General features: G+C 35.4%; 1 protein-coding gene across 1 annotated transcript; it reads right to left on the reverse strand.

Moving 5' to 3' along the window:
* Nucleotides 1-487: 487 nt before the first annotated feature.
* On the reverse strand, nucleotides 488-19,309 carry LOC113411649 (phospholipid scramblase family member 5). Its single transcript, XM_087962556.1, has 8 exons — nucleotides 19,177-19,309; nucleotides 16,431-16,537; nucleotides 9,829-9,871; nucleotides 4,876-5,096; nucleotides 3,681-3,842; nucleotides 1,414-1,575; nucleotides 613-695; nucleotides 488-524 (listed from the first exon to the last, which is right to left on the reverse strand). Exons 1-7 carry the CDS (start codon nucleotides 19,187-19,189, stop codon nucleotides 657-659), a joined length of 747 nt encoding a protein of 248 aa, XP_087818682.1. The 5' UTR covers nucleotides 19,190-19,309; the 3' UTR covers nucleotides 488-524; nucleotides 613-656.
* Nucleotides 19,310-22,172: the final 2,863 nt, after the last annotated feature.

Consider the following 22,172-nt stretch of genomic DNA (forward strand, 5'->3'; position numbering starts at 1 on the left):
AATTTGAGCAATTTATACCATCATCCACCATTGTCCCAAGAGATCGCTGTCTTAAACTTTCCCAGTAGATGATGTCTCTCTTAGTTACTGTTAATTGAACTCTAAATCTGAAAGCTTCTTGGGGTATAAGGAAATCTCTCTCTCTCTCTCTCTCTCTCTCTCTCTCTCTCTCTCTCTCTCTCTCTCTCTCTCTCTCTCTTGCTAATAGCTGGGGCCAACACTTGCAAAACTTCAAAGGGGCTTGTGAATTAAAGCTTTTCATCAGTGGGACTTCTTGTCGGAGTTCTAATCTTTCATGCTTTCTAATGCAATAACATCAAAGGAACCCAAAGAGAATTGCAGCCACTCCAAAGCAACGTTACACACACTCACAGTAAAATAGTTAACAACCACCCCACAATTAAAAGAAGAAAACAATTATTTACATAAGTTATAGTTTAATAATCATGATTATTGCCCCTCCCCTTACCCCCCAAAAATCAGATTGTACAGTTCAAAGGTAATATCCAGTGCTCATGGGACCGCTGGAAGAAAATGAAAAAGAATTAGGAAGTGTCTTATGTATAAATCTTCAAAGCCAAAGCAACCAATTTATGTTTCATTCTTACTTACTGAAATGTCGTTTGCATATTTTATTATTCCTATCATCTTTCTTGTTACAATCCATCCAAAGAATTCTCAAAGAACATTAAGTCCTAGAAATAAATAAACTGTGAATGATGAGCAAGATACAAAATGGCAACAATTAATATCAAAAAGCTGATTTGTAAGGTTTCATTACACCAAAGACTTTTATTATGCTTATTATTATTATTATTAGACAGCTGCTCTTCTGGGTGTTGCCTCTGGCCAAAGACAATTTTGTGCTAGAAGAAATTGGAAAGCCTTAAAAGTATCAGGAGAATGTTACTTCTAGTCTTCTATGAATAAAGTAGTGGAATAACATCTAGTTGGTATGCAGTTTTCTTTAAAAAGTTATATGACAGCTCTTGGGTTGCGGAAGGGAAAGCAGAGGTAGAACATAACTTGTCTAGACTTTCTTCTTTGCTGATAAGAATTTCCAGCAGAATTTTAAAAATGCCATGTAATATATTTCTCTCAATATCACATATTTGATATATTAGGGCTACAGCTCCCATAATTAACATGCTTGTTTAGCAAAGGCCATGCTATTGCCTGCTAATGGATTTTGATGGGACACAGAACAATAATTCCAAAATAGGAACAAAGATATGTACATCCCAATATAAGTCTATTGTATTTAGCACAGAGTTCACAAGCCTTGGGTAGTAACAAAGATGATTATCTGGATATATATTTAAAAGTTGCCAAGTGATACATAGCTTATTTTGGGGATGCATTAAAACATTATAAAGTAATCAAAGGAGAAGAAAGAAGGGGAAACATACTTACTAGGAGAAAGCAAGCACCGATCATCACAGCTTTGATTTTTACATCAAGGTCCACAGGAATCTGAATGCCAAAGTTGGCTGTATTAGTAAATATGTTATTGACAAATCCAGACCAATACTTAGAAATCTTGCCAATAGTTGACATATCATTTAAAGATTTTACCTGCAGGGAAAAAAAACAGCATAGAAATCATTTGGAAAACTTCAGCTGTGTATTCCTGAAATATTTAAATAATTTCTCTAACTCTGATGAGTCCTCCTGACACATTGTTGGTTAGCAAAGTAACAAACTGATATTTACTGAAGATTTTCTCTCTGCTGGGCCAGGGATATTTTTAGCATGCTAAGTGTTACCATAAGCAAAGCTAAAGACCAATAAAATGAAATGCAGAGCAGGTGGGTGGGTGGGTTGCCCTTGTGGAACTAAGAGGTTTTTTTCCTATGGTTTTGTGATTTGATGTTAATGGGATTGTTGTTTGGGAGCCATCCTGGATTATGATCCATCAGATGGGAGGGTTTAAAATATGTTTAAAATACATAAATAAATGTTGGGATAGGCAATCTGTATTCCCAGGACTGGATATTGTCAGAGTACATTCATTAACTGGCAGAGACATGATTAACAAAGTCAGCAAGTGAGTAAGCATGGTAACAGACCAGCCAATGGGAGCTAACAGCCTGTAGTTTGGCTCTGTGTGCTTTGTTGAGAATTGAAAGTGAAACTGACTTGCTTGCTTGCAAAAACTAGCTATCTGTTCTGAAAACTAACTATCTGCTGCTGCTGCTTGTGTTTTTGCTTATGTTACGTTGAAATAATCTACAAATGGTATTGTAAACTTGTGTGTTTTCTAAGTGTGAATTTATGCTGCAAACTCTAATAGATATAACTTCCAACCATACTGTCTGTGTTTTCTGTAACCTTTTGGGTTGCACTACCAAAGTTTATTTCTCTGTACTTTGGAAATTAACCAGAAATAATGTATATGCCTCAAAGAAAAGTAACTTGATTTAAAATGAAAAACAAAACAAATATCTCAAATCCCAGGAAAACCAAAGAAATCACAGTCCAACCTATACATACGGTACATGGCATTGCCTCTGACCCTGCAGACTCTAAGACTCGATTCTTTCCCCAAGCCTTTAAGTCCAGGTGAATGAAGTCTCAAATGTATTGCAGTACATTTCAATCTAGTTGACATTTTCTGGCTTTAGCTGGCTTTTAAAGCATTATGTGCATTTTGTATTTGTAATTGACTTTTCTAGTTATCCAGTCATTTTTGTTGATTTGGGTGATCAATAAATAAATGTATAGCATGGACCTACTTTTCCTCATCATCTTAGTCCCTGTAGTTCTTGTTGCTTAAAACCATTGAGTCTGAACTCAACTACCACCCCTCTTTTAAGTGATGGATAAGTAAGGACAAGAATATTTCAAATGACAGATACCTGGTGTGCCTAAGAATACCATTTTCTGAGAAAAGCCTTTTTCAACTATGGCACTTCTGCAAATAACATTCAAAGACTCTCTGTAACTGTCCCATTAGCAACATGGATAGGCCCTATAGAAATTGTATTAATACAAACATTGCCCAAATTTTGTCTGAATTTGGAATTATCTAAAACTTTTGAACTAATGGCCATCTTGTAAAAGCTAGTTGCAACCATTGATTTTACATTCACTGAAGAGGTACTTTCACTTAACTCTTCTATTCTGTATGCTGTCAGTGTTATTGTAGGACCCGCACATTCTAATTGTGTGTGTGTGTGTGTGTGTGTGTGTGTGTGTGTGTGAGAGAGAGAGAGAGAGAGAGAGAGAGAGAGAGAGAGAGAGAGAGACTTCCTTTTATTCACTTTTTCAAAAGTAGTATATCATGTCTCTCAGCTGCTCTGCAATGGAACTGTTCAAACTGACATTGTTGATAATATATTGGAATGAATCACATACTGTGGAGAATGGATATTGCCTTTACAGACTTTAACACATATGTCTACCTTCTAGGAGCTATTAATGCTCCAAGCAGAAGACAAGGAATGTAAGAGTGACCCACATAATTAAAGTTGCATTTATGGAAATCAGGGTTTTCCTGAAACTAACATCATCCAGAGGATGCAACTCCCTCAATTTCCTGTCAGTTTGGCTAAAGGTACCCAACATGAGCATTCTAGATAACAAAATGCTGATTCATTTCACTCTCTCTCAAACTTCTGCCTGACATTTCTGATGCAGATTCTTATCACTGAAAACTCAAATAATGTTGCCAAAAGAACCTCAAAATCAACATCTCCAAAGCAACCGCATGTGATGTAAGGACCTGTGATCTTCAACACATCTTCATCATTCCCATTTCTGATTGTAAATATTGGTAGCAGGGGGTCCCATTTCTGCACAACATAGCCAATCGTGGTTCCAGGAGGTGACTGAACTTCTAACTAGTAGCAATCAAAAATATGATTAACAGCATATGGATAACACACGTGATGCATATATTCATTTTTCATTTGTTTTGTTTTGTTCTTTAAATAGTACAGCTACAACATGGACATTCCCCCCTGAGCTTTGCATTCAGCCCTAAAGTGCTTCTAAAATTTGGGGCTGAATCATTATATTTGGCTGTTTATTGAGCTTATTATCTTAACAATTAGCAAATCTCTTAAGGTTTTAAAAGGAAAACATAAAACTATAGTTAAAACTGAAGAAATTGACACCACAATTAAAATACAATAATGTAAGACTGAACATGAAAATCAATAAACACACATGTTGTACTAATTAAGAATTTTGCTAATTAATGTAATTTAGGTTAATTACAGTATTTTTCCTAGTCCCACCCACCTTTATTTTATCTCTTCTCAGTTTCTGGAAGAAGAAACTCCAGGACCAAGTTGTGTCCTTTGAAATAAAAGTTCTCTTATTTTAAGGTATAATCTATTATTTATATTTAATCAGAGAATACCTGTTAGTTCCATTAATATGAAATATCTGGAATTTTCTTAGTATATTACAAGCTCTTTAGCCAATGCATATTTGCTAGCACATATGCATATATAGTTATATTTTCAATTTCTCTTCTTATATCATAAGTTCTTTCAAGACAGGGATGCTGGGTAAGTATGGTTTTATCCTATAAAGTTGATGCTATATACATGCTACAATTGTTGCTGATTGTAATTATCATCATATCACTCCTTAGTGGGATAGAATCACATGTGGACTGCTGGGCACAGAAATTATGGAAGAAATAAAACCGGGAAAGAATATCTCTAGACTTCAGAAGGCTCATTTGTGATTTTTTTAAAAATCCCAGCCCTCTAAAAAATCTTACTCTGTTGAACTGAATTGTTTTGAATTGAGTTTTCAATAGAATGTACTTCCAAATTCAAAACAATTTTATCATCAAAGTATATTATAAATTAAAATTAATCCAGTTACTCTTTGATTAAATTATTATTAAACATTACAAACCTGTTGAAGGTAGCATGGAAACCAACAGCTACTGCATCTTAAAGGTCTGTTCACAGTGATCACTTCTTGACCAGTATTGTCTGTGATTCTTATGGTGAAAGACCGTAATGGTGCACAGAAGTTCCGATCAAAGAAACCATTTTCTTCCACAGCATAATAAAGTCTTTGCCCCATGTGATTTTTTATCTCATATTTACTGCAGGTTTCAGTGCCGAGTATAACTATAATCAAAGGGATAGACATTTTGAACAATGCTATATTTACATTTAGAGCTGAGCCAAATCTAATCTTTTTGAGATGAGATGTATCAACTACCAAATAGCCTACATACAGTGAGATTATATTATTAGCTCTGGATTCATTCCATTAGCACAAATCCTATTCCAGTTCTGTGCAGTAGTTGATGTTCCTTGTACAATAGACTACAGCACAAGGATTATATTAGCATCAGGTGGAACTCTGTAGCTTAATATTTTATTCTGCTAAATATCACATAGGATACAACTCTTTGAGATTTACATGAGCTGATTCATTCAAGGAATGCACCAGCATAATCACCAGCATTAATCACACCAGTGTGATTAATGATTAGTGTAATTAATTGATTAGTGTTTAGAGTAATTAATTGATTAGGCTGATTGATTAATTAATTGATTAATTAATTGAAAATTAATTGATTAGTGATTAGAGTAATTAATTGATTAGGCTGATTGTTGCTCAGGAATATTATCTGACTAGAGAGATTACTGCAATTGATTGTTTGATGTGATATTGGCTATATAGATTACCCAAAATTGTTCCTTTAATTAATTCAATCAACGTACTATCTTAACAAACCTACCATGCCAAAAAGAAAATCCAATGTCAAACCACAACCTAAAGAGAAGATAATCCCCACCAATGAACCACAAGACTCCTGCACATGCCTTAAATGCTATAAAAATCTAAAGGATAATGAAAACTCCATCAAATGTTCTCTGTGTGTAAAAATACGCTCATCATGACTGCTTGGGATTACCTGAGCAAATGATTCAATACCTAGAATCATCCAATGAGTTTCCATATCTCTGCAAATCATGCAGACCCAAACTGGATCTGTCTGAAAGAGTTGATACCATCGAAACCATTGAAACATCCCTTAACACCATAGTAGCATCCCTGGACGCCGTAAAAGAAAGAATATCCAACCTTGAAAAAAAAGACACAACGCAAAAACCTGAACATCCAATAGCTACAAACCACATCTCTACTCAACAACCACAACCCAATCCAAAACCGAATCCACAAATAAACACAACCCAGACAAATATTGATATCCCAATCCTCATCAGAGAAGCCGTTGAGCGTGAACGGAAACGTCCAAACACCATCTTATTTGGTCTAGAGGACATCAATGACAATGATGACATCACAACTGTCCGAAACATCATCAGTGATTATCAAGCATCAACCATCTCCGCTGATGAAATACTTGACATTTCCCACATTGGCCGAGAGCTCAAAAACAGAGACGGCTCTGTGGCCCCACGCTTGTGCAGGGTCATCTGCAAAAATGAATCAAGCAAACGTAAATTCATTTACACTATAAATTCACTCGCCAAAACCAACACCAACCATAAGAACCTCCGTTGTCGCCCTGACCTAACCATACAGCAACGTGCCCGCTCCCGTGTACTCCGCACTGAACTCAAAAAACGTCTAGACAATGGAGAGAAGGACCTGTACATTGACTACCATGCTGACTGTATCAAAAGTAAGCCACGCAACCCAATACTCAGCTTTAACCCTCAACCACAACCCTACCTCAACCGATCCACCATCACCCAAGACTAGGCATGCACGCCCCTAACTACCTCAATTCCAACTACTACTGGCCTTAAATGCAAACTACTCAATGCAAGAAGCCTCGTGAATAAAATACCTGAATTTTTCCTCCTACTAAATATGGCTAAATTCGACATTATATTTGTCTGTGAAACATGGCTCAATGCATCTCTCCCTGACTCCATTACCACAGTAAGGGACTATCATGTTTACCGATCAGATCGTGAAATTCGTAGAGGAGGTGGTGTTGCTATCTTCTATAAAAAGTCCTTACATCTAAAAAATATCCAAGTTACCCAGGAGCTTGCTCTTCCTGAGACCATCATCTGTGAACTATCCTTAAATATCACAATTCGACTCTTACTATGTTACAGAGCACCTGATTATGACATAGAACATGTAAACAAGCTAAATACATTACTAACATGGGCTGCATCCTGCCCATACCCTTTTATCTTTCTTGGTGATTTCAATCTACCTCATATTGACTGGACCCTAAATGAATGTACAACTGAAATCATACACACAACCTTCTACAATGCTATTACAAATCTGGGACTGGAACAACTAGTAACCAACAACACTAGACTAAACAACTGCCTCGATCTCATCTTCTGCAATAGTTTGAATATAATTTACAGAATACAAACTAAAGAACCCTTTTCCAGCAGTGACCACAATATGATTGACTTTTGTCTCAACATACGCCCACACAAAAATCACCACAATGATGTAATCCCCAATTGTAACTTCAAAAAAGGCAACTATGATCTTATAGACAACGATCTCTCATCCCTTGATTGGCAATCTCTATTCACTGGATGCAATACTGTTGAAGACCATTACAACATATTTTTACTTGAAGTCAAAAGAGTCATCAAACTATATGTACCAACAACAACTCCCAAAACAAAACAAAAAAGCAGATTACCCATAACAATAAGGAAACTTCAATCCAAAAAGAGATCACTCTGGCGGAAAAACAAATCTGGTCACGTTGCCAATTTCAAAAGCCGATACAAAAATTTATGCCACCAGATAAAGACCGAATGCACCAATTATCACATTAAACAAGAGGAAAACCTTCTAAGCACCAATTCCACCAGTGCTTTTTACAATTTTGTAAACAACAAACTAAAAGACTCAAGGTCTATCCCACTCCTGATAGGACCTAATGGTAAAGACTGCAACGACGACACCATTAAAGCCAACCTCTTTAACACATTCTTCGGCTCAGTATTTGTAAACAGCAACGGATCATGCCCAGTATTTCCTAGCCGCACCACAGATAACAACAATGATCTAATACATATCGATTTTACAGAAGACAATGTTGAAAAAGCACTACGCAATCTAAAACCATCTCTATCTATTGGACCGGATGGAATATGTGCCTACTTCTTAAAAAAGCTATCCACTGCCATAGCCAAACCTCTAAGCATAATCTTTGAAAAATCTTTCAGGACCAGCTCCTTGCCTAACCGATGGTCACAAGCCACAGTCATCCCCATCTTCAAAAAGGGAGACCCAAGCCTAGTTGAAAATTACAGACCAATCTCCTTATGCTGCGTCACCTGTAAAGTCATGGAATCAATTATTAACCAATCCATCATCCTCCACTTAGAGACAAACAACCTACTCTCCAATAAACAATTTGGTTTCAGAAAAAAACTATCCTGTAATCTGCAACTCTTACACTGCAAAAACATATGGACGACACAACTCGACCAGGGCAAAGCAATAGACGCAATCTACATAGACTTCTGTAAAGCCTTTGATTCAGTGGTACACGACAAACTACTCCTAAAAATAAAATCCTATGGTTTGGGAGCGTCCTATCAAATTTTGTACCTGTCAATAGTGGTGTCCCCCAAGGCAGTGTTCTAGGACCAACTCTCTTCATACTCTACATAAATGACCTCTGTGATCATATTAAGAGCAATTGCGTTCTTTTCGCTGATGATGTAAAGCTGTTCAATACCACAGACAATACTGCTACCCTACAAAAAGATCTTGACTATGTATCAGAATGGTCAAACAAATGGCAACTTCAAATCTCAACAAACAAATGCTCTGTATTACATATTGGCAAAAAAAATCAGAAAATAAAATACAAGCTGAATAGTCAAGATCTTGTTGATGACCCAAGCTCTGTAAAGGACCTTGGAATACTCACCTCTAATGATCTAAGTGCTAGAGCCCACTGCAACTACATAGCCAAAAAGGCATTAAGAGTTGTTAACCTAATCCTACGTAGCTTTTTCTCTGGTAATATCACACTACTAACCAGAGCATACAAAACATTTGCTAGACCAATACTCGAATACAGTTCATCAGTCTGGAACCCACATTACATATCTGATATTAGCACAATTGAGAAAGTCCAGAAATATTTCACAAGAAGAGTTCTCCACTCCTCTACTTGTTGTAGAATACCTTATGCCACCAGACTTGAAATTCTAGAACTAGAAAACCTTGAATTACGCCGTCTTCGGTCTGATTTAAGCATGGTATATAAAATCATACATTGCAATGTCCTACCTGTCAATGAATACTTCAGCTTCAACCATAACAACACAAGAGCACACAATAGATACAAACTCAAAGTTAACCGCACCAAACTTGATTGCAGGAAATACGACTTCAGCAATAGAGTGGTCAATGTCTGGAATACTCTACCCGACTCTGTAGTTTCTTCCCCAAACCCCAAAAACTTTAACCTTAGACTGTCTACTATTGACCTCACCCCTTTCCTAAGAGGTCTGTAGGGGCGTGCATAAGCGCACCAACGTGCCTACCATCCCTGTCCTATTGTTTCTCTTATTCTTCTTTTATTTTTCTTATATGTACCCATTTTATGTATTCACAACTATGTATACACTTATACTTATTATCTTGTAAACAATTGGCAAATAAAATAAATAAATAAATAAAAATAAATAAATATTAAACATTTTTCAAGATTGCTTGGTTTTAGTGAGAAAAAATCATATAGTTAGCTCTGCAAGCAAACTATGTGACAAAACTAACCACATGCTTAAAACTTAACAAATGCAAAAAGTTATATGCTCTAGAAACAGACAAATTTGGCCACTTCCTACTTAATGTAAGAATCCAGATTTCAAATACCTTGAAGAAGTTCCACTTGCTGGTGAATAATGATCTGATCCAACTGTTCAAAATTGAAGAGATAATTTGAGAACAGTGAAAATCTGAGAGTTTAAAAAGTTCATATTTATCAACTACCTTCATTGATAAATCAAACGGTTTTGCACAGTGTAGTAGAAATTCAATAATGTAAACTACTTGAAGTAGAACTAAGCCAAATCTGCATAGGGAGATTCAGAGAATCTATTAGGAAAAAAAATTGTTGGAAATGTTTACAACATCACTTCTGTAAGAATTCTGCTCATGTATGATATGAGGAAAACAAAATGGAACACCTAAAATTAAGTAGGATCAAACAGTAAAAAACGATAATGCCCTTCTATTGCCACATTATTACTAGCTGATGGTAGTGAGCATGACTCTTGAGTCTCTAGCTATTCTATTGAGGACTCTAATAAAGATCAGCCTGATTTAAAAATAATAATAAGAAGAATAGAGCTGGGTTTGTTTATTATGCTTCTTATAATTCCCAAAGGAAACAATATTACACCAGGAACATCTTCTTGGAGAAAAACCAAGAATATGCTGCACGGACGAATTACACATTCATTTTCTTCCATTTAAATTGGAAAGCAAGTAAAATATTGCATTACACAATAATTTCAGTTCTTGAAATGACTTGTGGACCTCTAAAACAGGTGATCACTCAGAAGTAACACATTTTTTTTTACAGAGCTGTGACATTTAGTGTGAGGAGGAAGGAACTTATTATTCAGACCCAGAAACTTAATCAAAAAGAAGAGAGACATCTTTCACAACATTGTCACTGACACAAACACTTTTGACATTGAACAAGTTTATTCCCTTTCAAGATATGGAAAAAATCCAAGTCCAACCCTCATTATTTAATGATAGAAGGTTTTGGAATCTGCTATGCTGTTATTACTGAACAGTATTTCTAGCAACACTTTTCATGGAGTATTTGGAAGTGTTTGATCAAATTTGATAGCGTTAGGCACAGAGCCTTAGATCAAACTGCAGTGATGGTGTGACAGACGTTCTAAGGTTTCATAATTTGAATTTGATTTCACAAGTTAGGTCCAGCTGCAAATGAAAAGTTGTGCTTTGTAGAAAACTTCAAAACTAGCTTCTTTCATTCTATAAATCGGAGCCTGGAGCAAAAGATTAGACAGGTTAGACCACTTTTTTGTGTGCAGAAGAAGATAGATCATAACAAAATTATGTAGTTCCTTAAACCTTTGTTCCTCCATCATGAACTTTGCAATAAGAAAGAACATGGAAATAGTTATGTTGCTTCATTAGAAAAAAGAACTCGAGAATTTACAATTGGCATTGGCAAACTTCAATCTTGCAAGATTTACTTCACTATTTATAAGAACGTCAGTCCAATCAGTGAGAGCCAGTTGTAAACTAATATTGGACTGTCTCTGTTGACAATTGTTACATCACAGTTTCCTTGACATTTTGATGTATTTTCTTTTTGATCTGTTGTTTATGCCCTTTGGGTTTTATTTTAGTTTTCTTTAATCACTTTAATAAATTAGCTAGAAAAATTTGCTTGATTTGTTTGGCAACATTCAAATTTGTTCCTGATTTTTTTCCAGACTAGAAAGCTATTGCATGAATTATAATCTCAATGCCTAGACACTTTTTTCCTTTTGATCTATTGGCTTTTTAAAATTACATTTGGCTTCTTCAAAAATCCACAATTGACTGGATTCACAGATGTCATAATACAAGTTTTACAAACTTACATTGGCTGACTTTATTTTATGTTAAGCTAAAAGCAAATAAATCATAGTGTGATTGGTATAGTAATTAAGGAACCAGGCTAAAAATTGGGGGTCTGTAAATTCTAATTATGCCTTAGGCATGAAAACTAATAGAATGACTTTGGATCAGTCACTCACTCTCACCTAGAAAGAAGTCAGTGGCAAAACACTTCTGAAAAACCTTGCAAGAAAACAGCAAGGGAGTCAACTCTGATGTGAAGATGCATGCATGAACACAGATACATATATGCACAAATTAAGTAGCAAGATAACTATCATTATTATTGCCACATTTTATTTCCTTATAAGCAGAAGGAAAGGATTTCACATCATGTTAGCTTCTTGTTGCCCAAATTTTAATAATTGACTCTTTTGGGACTGCAGCATTATAGACAGACCCCCAATATTTATTAAAAAAAGAAACGTTGCTATGTTCAAGGAGCTCTTTCCTTGCTTGAAGAAGACATGAGGGAAGAGAAAATACTTTGGAGAACATAAAACACCTCTGCAATTTGAAAGATATGAAAAACAGTAAAAGGACCTTTGAATTAAACTTGATCCCTAATAACTATAAGAATATCCATGCAATTTTGGGACTTCCGGTTTGAGCTGCTTTGATGATGGACCGAGATCCGCAATCATGCGCGGTTTCGATCCGTGCTCACCGCTGGAGCCCCAAGCCGGCTGATTTTGGGGCTAAGCCACCCCGTAGAGGTGGTGAAGAGGGGGGAGACCACCAGCAGGGTCTAGGAGAGCCACATCTCTCTTCCTCAGCTGGCCATTACTTCCTTTCCCGAAGGCGGTTGCAGTGGTGGTCAGAAATGGCCACCTCAAAGAAGAACTCAACCAGAAAAGAATGTGCAGGAGAAAGATAAGAAGAGAAAGTTTTGGGTGACTGGGTCAAACAGAAAAAGCAACAACATAAGGTACCCTGGAATTTGAACTATAAAGAATAACATTGCTCCCAAAGAAGATTTTGAAGCGGCGAATGAGAGAGGGAAGGGAAAGGATTTGGTTTTTTTTTCTTTCCTTCCCCATATTGACAACTAAGAGGTTTAAGTAAGAAACTGACAAAAATCCACTTTGACATTAACAGGTTTAAGCTGAAAATAAAATGTCAAAGGGATAATAAAGACTTCTGAATTTTCAAAAACCTTTAAAAGAAGGAAAGGAGAGAAAAGGAAAAAAGCAAAAGGGTGGGATCTGGAAAAATGTAGGAGACCACCTGGAAGTAAAAGGAATTAACAGTGAAACTTTAACAAGATTCCTAAAAGATACATTCCAACTGAAACTTTGCAACAAGATAATAGAACCCCAGGAAGAGAAAGTGGAAAAAAAGAAACAAGAAGAAAGCTTTGGATTACTTGGATTACTTGGTGATTTTTGGATTTTTGGTTATTGGATCTAAAGGACTAAAATCAATCAGGTAGTTGTTTAAAAGTTTTTAAAATGGTAATACTATTGGAAGAACTGAAAATGGAACTTAAAAAACAGAAAGAAGATGCACAAGAAAGAAGAGGGTTTTTTTGACTTCGTATTTCAATTTTTAGAAATGGAGGTCCTGAACTATGAGAAACAACAAGAAATGCCTGTAGAACAAGAAGGGCGGGACAAAGAAGAAACCATCTTCAATGACCAAGTAATTCTATGTGGGGAAAGAAAAGGAAAGGGGGGAAAGAGAGTGGAAAATTTAAGATCTGAAAAAACACCCCCCCCAAAAAAAAGAATAGGTTGAAAATTACAACATTAGGAAGAAACAGAAAAGAGGATTACAGAAGAGAGAATTAGAATTAGAGAGACAAGGGGTCAAAAAGGGGAGGGAGAAGAAGAGCGAGAAGAGGGAAAGGAAAAGAAGTTATAAAGGACAGAAACAGGATATAGAGAAACAGAGAAAATGTACAAGGATTAAAGGTTTAAGCCTATTTAGAAGACACAGAGATAATGGATGAAAATTTAATTGAAAGAGGGATTCTGCAAGGGTACATAAGATAGTATTGTTATATTAGAAATAGAAATGAACTTAGAAAATATGAAACAAGTGTGATTAAAATGATAGATAAAATACTCATTGTAATGTAATGGAATGTTTGTTAATAAATAAATGAAATAAAGAGAATGAGAGAATGAAATTAGAAAAGGATAGGAACATTTTAATTATTATAAAAATTTAAGTGAAGAGGAATATGAAAGAAATATGGAAAAATTATGGAACTATCATAAGTGTTCGTAAAGAAGTGTTCCTAAGGAAAAGAAATGTTACAGATGTTAAAGATTATAACTAACATTAATGATAGAGCTGAATTGGAATAGAATAAGTATTTTATTAATTATTGTTTATATATATATATATATATATATATATATATATATATATATATATATATATATATATATATATTATTGAATATATATATATATATATTCTCTTTAAGAACCTAGTGTGTATTTTAAGATTGTACCAAGCAGAATTCGACTGGAAGTTATGTGTTATATTGAATGTTATAATTGTAAAGGCATAAATTGAAGTTTAAATAAGAGTTGAAAGGACAAAAATTAAAAGATACAAAGGTGTTATACTCCAATCAGTAACTACAGGGGAGAATATTGTTTAATGAGAAAAGAAAATATGAAATTGAAACAGGACAGACAAAAGTATAAATATAATGATTAGAAAGATATTGAAACTTACAAAAAGATATATATAATTGAATTTAGAAAGGAATGAGATAATTAAAAGCAATGTTGAGAAAACTAAGGGAAGGGAAAATTATTGAGAAAATGTTAAAATAGTAATAAGATGGAATAGAACACAAAGATGAATATGAAATTGAGTTCGTGTCTGTATGGAGAAGTGATAACCCGGGACCATGCTATTCTCAAAAAAAAAAATTTTTTTTTACTTGTATTATGTTTTGTGAAAACCCAAATAAAATTTTTCAACAACAACAAAAAAGAATATTCATACAATTTTCTTGGCAGCAATGACTTTCCAGCCTAGATTACAGCTTTGGGGTTCCCTAGTAGTTTCCCATCCAACCTTAGCCAGATGCTGCCATGAAAAAAATTCCAAAAAATAATACTCCTGTTCCAGCCTTTTTCCTCATTACTGGGGAAAGTTAAAAGCAGTAAAGTGGAATATGGGGGCTAATTTGCAGATCATATTTTATAAGCCATCTGCAAAATTCCTGAAAGAAACAGGCAGTACTTCCAGACATTCATTTCAATCGACAAGTGGAATGCTTACATATTGTTTAAATCAGTGGCTCTTAAACTTGGCAACTTTAAGTGTTGTAGCCTTCAACTCCCAGAATTCCCCAGCCAATACATTTTCCCATCTCTTGCATCATGTATATAACCCCTCATCTATCATTTCTACTGACAGGTAAAATAAGTTTTCTTTGCAGTTCAACCATTTCATTTCTGATTTCTCTCAATTCTCCTCACATCCCCATTTATTAGCATACAGCCTTCCTGCCAGGGTTTATGGAAGTATTGGAAAGCAGACTTGTTGCCATGATAACCATGCAGCTTTTAAATCCATTCATTTATGTTGCAAAAATAAAAACATAGACATTTGCCCTAATGCGAATATCAGCATAGATCTGGGGAAGAAAAGGCTAAATCAGAAACTTTTTGATTAGATTTTAACCTAGATTGTAAGGGTTTTAGAAATGGAAGGGCCAGCAGTCTGGAAGAGCCAATGACGAGGTGTCAAACTCATGGTGTCACGGCGGCGTCACGTGACATATCGTGACTTTCCCCACCTTCGCTAAACTGGGGTTGGACGTGGCCAGCACATGATGCATTCAGGCTGCAGGCTGCAAGTTTGACACCCCTGGCATTTTACACTGTAAAAGTTTCACCTGGACAGGTTTTCAATTCTTATAACTTAACTATTAAACTATTTTAATCCTTCAATCATTAAATAATTGAGAAATGGACACCATTATTTATCTACATAAATCTTTTGGGAAGTATACCAGCAGATATTGGTTGGCTTCACTTGTAAGCCACTATTTAAAAGATTCAGATACTCCACCTATTTTTATTAATCTGAAATGGGACAAAGAAACAGACAGGTGGTGGTGATGGGACTGGTAGAGTCAAGGTTAGTTTCACTTGTACAACCTAATACCACATATATGCAAATAGAGTTTTGTGCGCTATACCCTCCACTTGTATGGCCCTCATCTCAATAAGCCCAGGACTGGTACTGGTCTTTGGACCAGGGGTTGGCAGTGGTGGTATTCTACCAGTTCTGCTGGGTTCTGCTGAGCCAGTGGCAATGATGAGCAGCGGAGACCAAACCGGTTCTCTCCACTGCTCTGCTGTTGGGCCCACCTGCCCACCCAGGCTCCCATACTCACCTTTATCCTCTGAATTTGAAGTACAGTGCTGTGCTTTGCGTGGCACAGAATAGCGCCGCACGGCAGCTGCTGAAGCAACCGGGAAAGTGCTGGTTTGCAGGAGGTGAGTTAGACCGCCTCTGAGCCTGCGCAAAGTGTGCATTTGGTGCACATGCGCACACAGTGTTTGCACGTGTGCAAAGTGCACCCACCAAGCCACACCCACTGAACTAGTGGTAAAAGTATTTGAATCCCACCACTGGGGGTTGGGGATACCTGTTGTAGACAACACATTTTTTAAAAAATACACACCAGAGGAATAAGCATAGTAGAAAATCTGGATATTAATTTTAACATTGTACTATGGGCAGAAAAATACACAAAGCATAACAAATATTTTTGTTAACACAAAATAAATTTTAAACAGGAGCTCATAATGCATCTACTATAACTTTATAGTTATTATCTGGAATAGGAACAGGACCTGTCTTAAGTATTCCAGACCAGATGGAAAACCAGATGGAAGCTGGGTTTGTTTCCAGATTACGGTTGTTTCTGAAGGCTTTGCTTGCTCAGGGATGTGCAGAGAACCTGGAAGAAGATCTTGCATGGTTTTATTAACTGGGCCTAGAGCATTTCCATGAAACAGAATGTTTACGTTAGGAATGAGAATGGATTTCCATTCTAGCAATTATATATACCATTAAATGTAAAACCACATAGTCTTATCATATATAGTTGTTGTTCTATGAAGGTCTGGATCCAAGAAACTAAGAGTTGGACCCACAAAAAGTATGCAGAAAAATAGGAATATTCAACATTTGTTTCCTCGGAGTTCATCCACATGATGTTGATAGAAATATTAGTTATAATCGAGATAAACCTACATACAAATATATGTTCCAAGAAATATAAATCCTGTACTGTTCTGAGAGGTTTATTTATTCATTCATATTTCATATTTCTTCACCACCCATCTCCCTCATGGCCTTATAATGGATAGCATGAACATATTTTATATAAATTCTTGGTAAGATTAGTAAATAGTACTGCCTAGGCTCCATCAAGTAACATAATGAATTCACAAATTTTTATTTTTCCCCCAGCACTTTCCCATTAGCCCGCCTTTCCTAGTTGTAGGAGCAAAAGAAGGCAATATAAGATATCCTGAAGTTAAAGTTCTTATCAGGATGCACATTCCCTCTTACACTTCAAAGCAATTCATATATGTTGTTTTTCATTCTCACTATATTTCAGTGACTTGTTTACAGAACATATCATAGCCATGAAGTCAATCAGTTATCAACTATTTATATCACTGTCATCATACCATGATAATTACTGGCTCTCATCTTTACATCAGCATGATCAAAAATGAAACATGGTGGGAGCTGTGGCCCACTCTCTAAAGCACCACATATGGAGCAAGGCAGGCATATGGAAATTTATCACCATATACTAATCAGCATCCTACATACTCATTAAAAGTATCTAAAGTAACAAAGTCTCCAACTTTTTGTTTCTTCCTATTGATCTCTTATCTACATCATTATACACAGAGGACTCATATTTTACCTAATTTTTCTAGTTCATATTCTGGTTACCATTCAAACTTTTCCTGAATTAAAAAATAAAAAGAGGCAAGGTAGCTCATCTGAAGAGACCCTGCATGGTGATCTTTTTCATTCTGGACTGAAAAGTTAATTCCATCTTTCTTGCAGTTATAGACTAAGATGAATGTACAATCCTTTATTTGAATGCGTGCATTGGTCCTTCATCCTGTAATTGTATTGAGAACTTAATTATTATTGCAACCACAGCTTTCCTTCAAGGCTTAAGACCATAGGAAGGAAAAAGAATCCCTTTGAATTTCTCTTTCTCTTTAAATATGCATAACTGGATTGTAAATATTTCATTGGTTTTCCTGTATTATGTTACCTCACTGGGTTGTGCTGTTGCCAAAACCTGTGTTACATGAACTACTGTGAGGCTTTATTAGTTAAAAGTTCAAGCAAAGTGGAGTCTCTCCTCTCAGATTTAAATTAACTCCAGAAAATCAAGAATCAGATGCACTGGAAATATTAGTGGAAAAATGAGGACATTTTGAATCATGATTTGCATTGTTTTCTTAATTTGCAGATCTTATTCTCTTTCTTTCTAGTCACTTAAAATACACTAAACTGAAAATACAGTAATTTAACCAAAATTTTAAAAAATGATATACAATTCATATTCCTTTGGTGTGGAATAGCTTCTTGGAGCATGATAATTTTGCTAACACAGTTGAAATATTACATAGATAAATTTCTGTTTTAGCACATAAATTAGAATATTCATTTTGCAGGATGTTTTTATAATAGCTACTTGAATTTTTCTTTTGTCCAGGATGTTGACCATTTTCTTTCCATTTCATAGTCCCTTTTTGAGAGAACTAGAAAGTGCCAAGATGAAAGTATTTTGATTTTATGGAGCAAGCAGCAAAAATAATGCAGGCTTGAAGACTGCATTAATGAAGCATTTCATCTATGATTGTTCCATGATGGGAAGAGAGTGGGGTGAACCTGTTAGTACTTCTAGAGATTTCATCTACCAAATTTTCACACATGCTATTTAAAGAGACTAGCTGCAAGGTGTAAGAGAGAAATTTGACTTCATTTTTAAATGTAACACTCTTTTTTTAAAAAAAAAAGAAGAAGAAGAAGAAAAAGAAAAAAGATGAAGGGGGAGGGGGGATATTTGAAAGGCTTTTGAGCCAAGCTGTAATTTTCACCTTTAATGAGAAGTTAGCTGTTTCAGACTAAAGAGAAGACATGGCATGAACTACCCTTCAGTTTGATTGCACTCAATTGTCCTTCAGAAGCTTGTTAGCAGGAATTTTCTCAAGCATGTTTCAGAATGATCAGGAGTTGCTGACATGAGATTTCTCAGGTGAAGTGTGCTTGAAGGATGCAAACCTTTTTAATGGAAGCCTGACATTTCTGAGTTTTCCTCTTGTTGAATAAATAGCACCAATACATACCTGCAGACTAGAGCAGGCAGTGAAGTATAATCAATAAAATATCTATGAAGACATATGCAGATTCAAATTTATATATTATACTTAACATTCCATTCTATTCTATCTCAATGCAGAGCAGAAATTAAAATGGACTTTCACCTTCCCATTTAATCATATTACTGATTGCTATATGAGTAGCATTTCTTTTTATACTTTATATATCAGCACTTACCTTGAGAAGCCATGAAGCTGCCTGGATCGCTTCTTCAAAGTGATCAGGGTTAAATAAATAAATAAATAATGTGTTACCTGGTTGCAACACAGCAGAAGGGGGATAGAAAAAGCACAGCATGCAGAAAGTTCAGAAAATGTCTGTCTACTTCAAGTCACGTTGCAAAAGAATAGCATGAAAACACCTTTTTTTATATTACTGATTCCTGCATTTTGCTGGTATGAGCAACAGGGGGAGATAATGCCTGGAACTGAGATAAAGAATTCTGCATCTGTGTGAATAATGAAAAGACAATGCATAAACAATCATATTCAACAAGCTAGCTGTTGTATTAATGGCTGTGGGATTAAATCTCACTTGCATATCGTATGCAGTATTTTGTTTTTACATTATCCGCTATCTACGGCAACATTAAGATGTATGAATTAAAGAAAGGTGATGTCACAATGTTTTCTATGGCAAAAAAAGAAAGAAAGAAAGAAAATGTGCATGTATGATGGAGGTTTTATCCTCCTGACAGTCAGCTTTTATCAAGGGAGAGTGTTCCTTGGCAGAAGAAACTCATACTCAGGAAACTGCTTGTTTGTTTTGCAATGGAAATAGAATTCAGATATGGAGATATTTCTTCACAATATAAAGACTAAATTATAAAACTAATGGTCATCCTAAAAATAACCTTGAGATGCCAGTTTATATTTCTAACTCATAATCAAGTTGCCATGGTGATTGTGTCCAAGTCTGACTCACACAGCCATGATTCACAACTATTAAGTGACCACAAAAAGGGCAATAGAAGAAAAAGCTGTCATGCAAATTTCAGCAGGTTGAAAGTCATTGTTACCTGACACTGATAGTTATTTATACATGCTCAAGCTCATTTTATGGTGTCTTTTTAGTTCTTGCTCAGGATAATTACATATAAATTGTATTTTCATATGGCTGATGGCAGAACTACAATTTTAGCCTTTCTCCCCATTTATTCAGAGAAACAGCCTGTGACTTGACATTCATCCTTTCATATACTGAAAAATTCAGGACATATACTAATTTTAATGTATAGAATTTGTTGGTACAAGATTCCACTCAAGATTTATGGATCCTTTACTTATGCCATACATTAGTATATGAAGGCAGTTCAAAACATTTCTGTGGAACATAAGATGTGTTGACTACACATTTAATGATTAATGACAAATTAGACATTTTTACAGAAAACTAATATATTAGTAGGCCTCATTAAAAGAAAGCATGAAGCCCTGATCAATATTTAAACTTTTAACATAGCATGTTGAAACAAATAAAAAAAGTCCTGTTTTTTTACATATTTATCAGTTTATTCTTTGTAGAAATGTCTACTAGATTTCCCCCCCTTGAAAATCTGCTTCCTATCCCCTCTTCTTTTTATCTGGACTTTCCCTTGAAAATCCCAACCTTTAATCTGAGACTCCAGGTAATGACATTAGTCCTTTCTTTTCTTAGCTTTGCTCCAACAACTTGGACAGATTTTAAAAGGAGAAGCAATATTTTTATCTCCAAATGAAAGGAAGGCATTAGACACTCTCTGTGTAAGTGAGAGACAGCCTCTGTCCTTTCTGAAGAGGTGGACTCTACATCTGCCTTATCTGACAGGCTAACTGGCTGTTTGTCATTTTGCTTTATTTCTTCCTCTCTCCTTTTATTGTTCCTCTTCTTCCTTCCTTCTTTGGTTAATAATAAAAGAATTCTGAAGATGAATCCCAATGAAGACCAAGTACTACAGACAAAAACAAGAAAGGTCTCACCATCATGTGCATCAGCTGCCAGGAACTAGAATTATGTTCCAGATCGGACTGTTTTTGACATCAGGAATCCTAATATCCGAAGCCCCAGAAGGGCTGGAGTAGCGCATCTGAAACCTCCATCTAATTTTCTACTGTGAGGCATAAGTTTAAAAGAGTTTGACAGATGGTTTAAATTTCTTCCTGCATTAAATGCTTTGGAAAAGGAAACTAAATTTAATAATAAATAAAAACACAGAATAGAACAAAGAAACATGAACAGCTCCTCATTTTGGAAAACTCAAGGGTCTATTAAAGTTGGAATGCTCCAACCTAACATTAGATTCATCTTTCCTGAGAAAAGATGTTTGGTAAGGGAATTAAAGACAAAAGAAGAATAAGGATAAGAGTTAGTATAAGATTTTGTCTGAGAAGCTAAAGCGTATACAAGAGGAAAAGAGACAAGTTCAGTACCATTTTTATTTCAAAAGATGTCTTTTAAAAAACAAAACCAGGCTAAAAAGACATGTTTGGATTAAACCCAAGAACCAGGTCTTTCTCATATTGTCAATGTTTAATTCAGTCTTTAAAAGATCAGCTTGGAAATATAGAATCAGTTTGAAAGCACCATATATATTTAAGAGTTTGTACCCTGCCTTTCCAAAGAAATTTTTCCAGATTTAGTTTACAACATGAATAGCAGAGGATTCATTTGCCATGTGTAATGAAACATATGTAAACTATTCACTATAACTGGAGGGGGTGGGAAGGCCTATCAAATGGGAAGTTATATATGAATTTGTGCAAGCTGCATCTAAGGATCCAGTTCAAAAACTGACCTTTTTGTATTACACTTAATATAAGTCAGGGAATATTGGTTCCTCGATAAGCTTTGTTCCTAAATCTCTCAGCTATCAGAATCATTCAGCACAGAGAAAGAAGGTTCTTATTATGGGATTTGCAGCTGAAACATGTTTTCCTAATGGAGTGATTTACAATTTGAGGTGTCAGAATGATTGTTATCATGGGCAGCTGATGCTCATTTGATTGTTTTAAGCATACTCTAGGTTCTTTTTTCCTTTTTCAGCAAAGATAATGTAAAAATAAAGACCAGTATAAAGAATTGTGGGGGTGACAATATGTTTATTTTTTTCCTCCAAAAATGACTTCTCTCTTTATTCTTACCTTATTCCAATGGTAGGCTTACTTTTGATAAATAATCAGTAGGAAAAAATAAAA

This window comes from Notechis scutatus, chromosome 4 (genome assembly GCF_049901735.1).
Source record: "Notechis scutatus isolate UNSWTSFEM ecotype Mainland chromosome 4, rNotScu1.2, whole genome shotgun sequence".
Classification (NCBI taxonomy): domain Eukaryota; kingdom Metazoa; phylum Chordata; class Lepidosauria; order Squamata; family Elapidae; genus Notechis; species Notechis scutatus.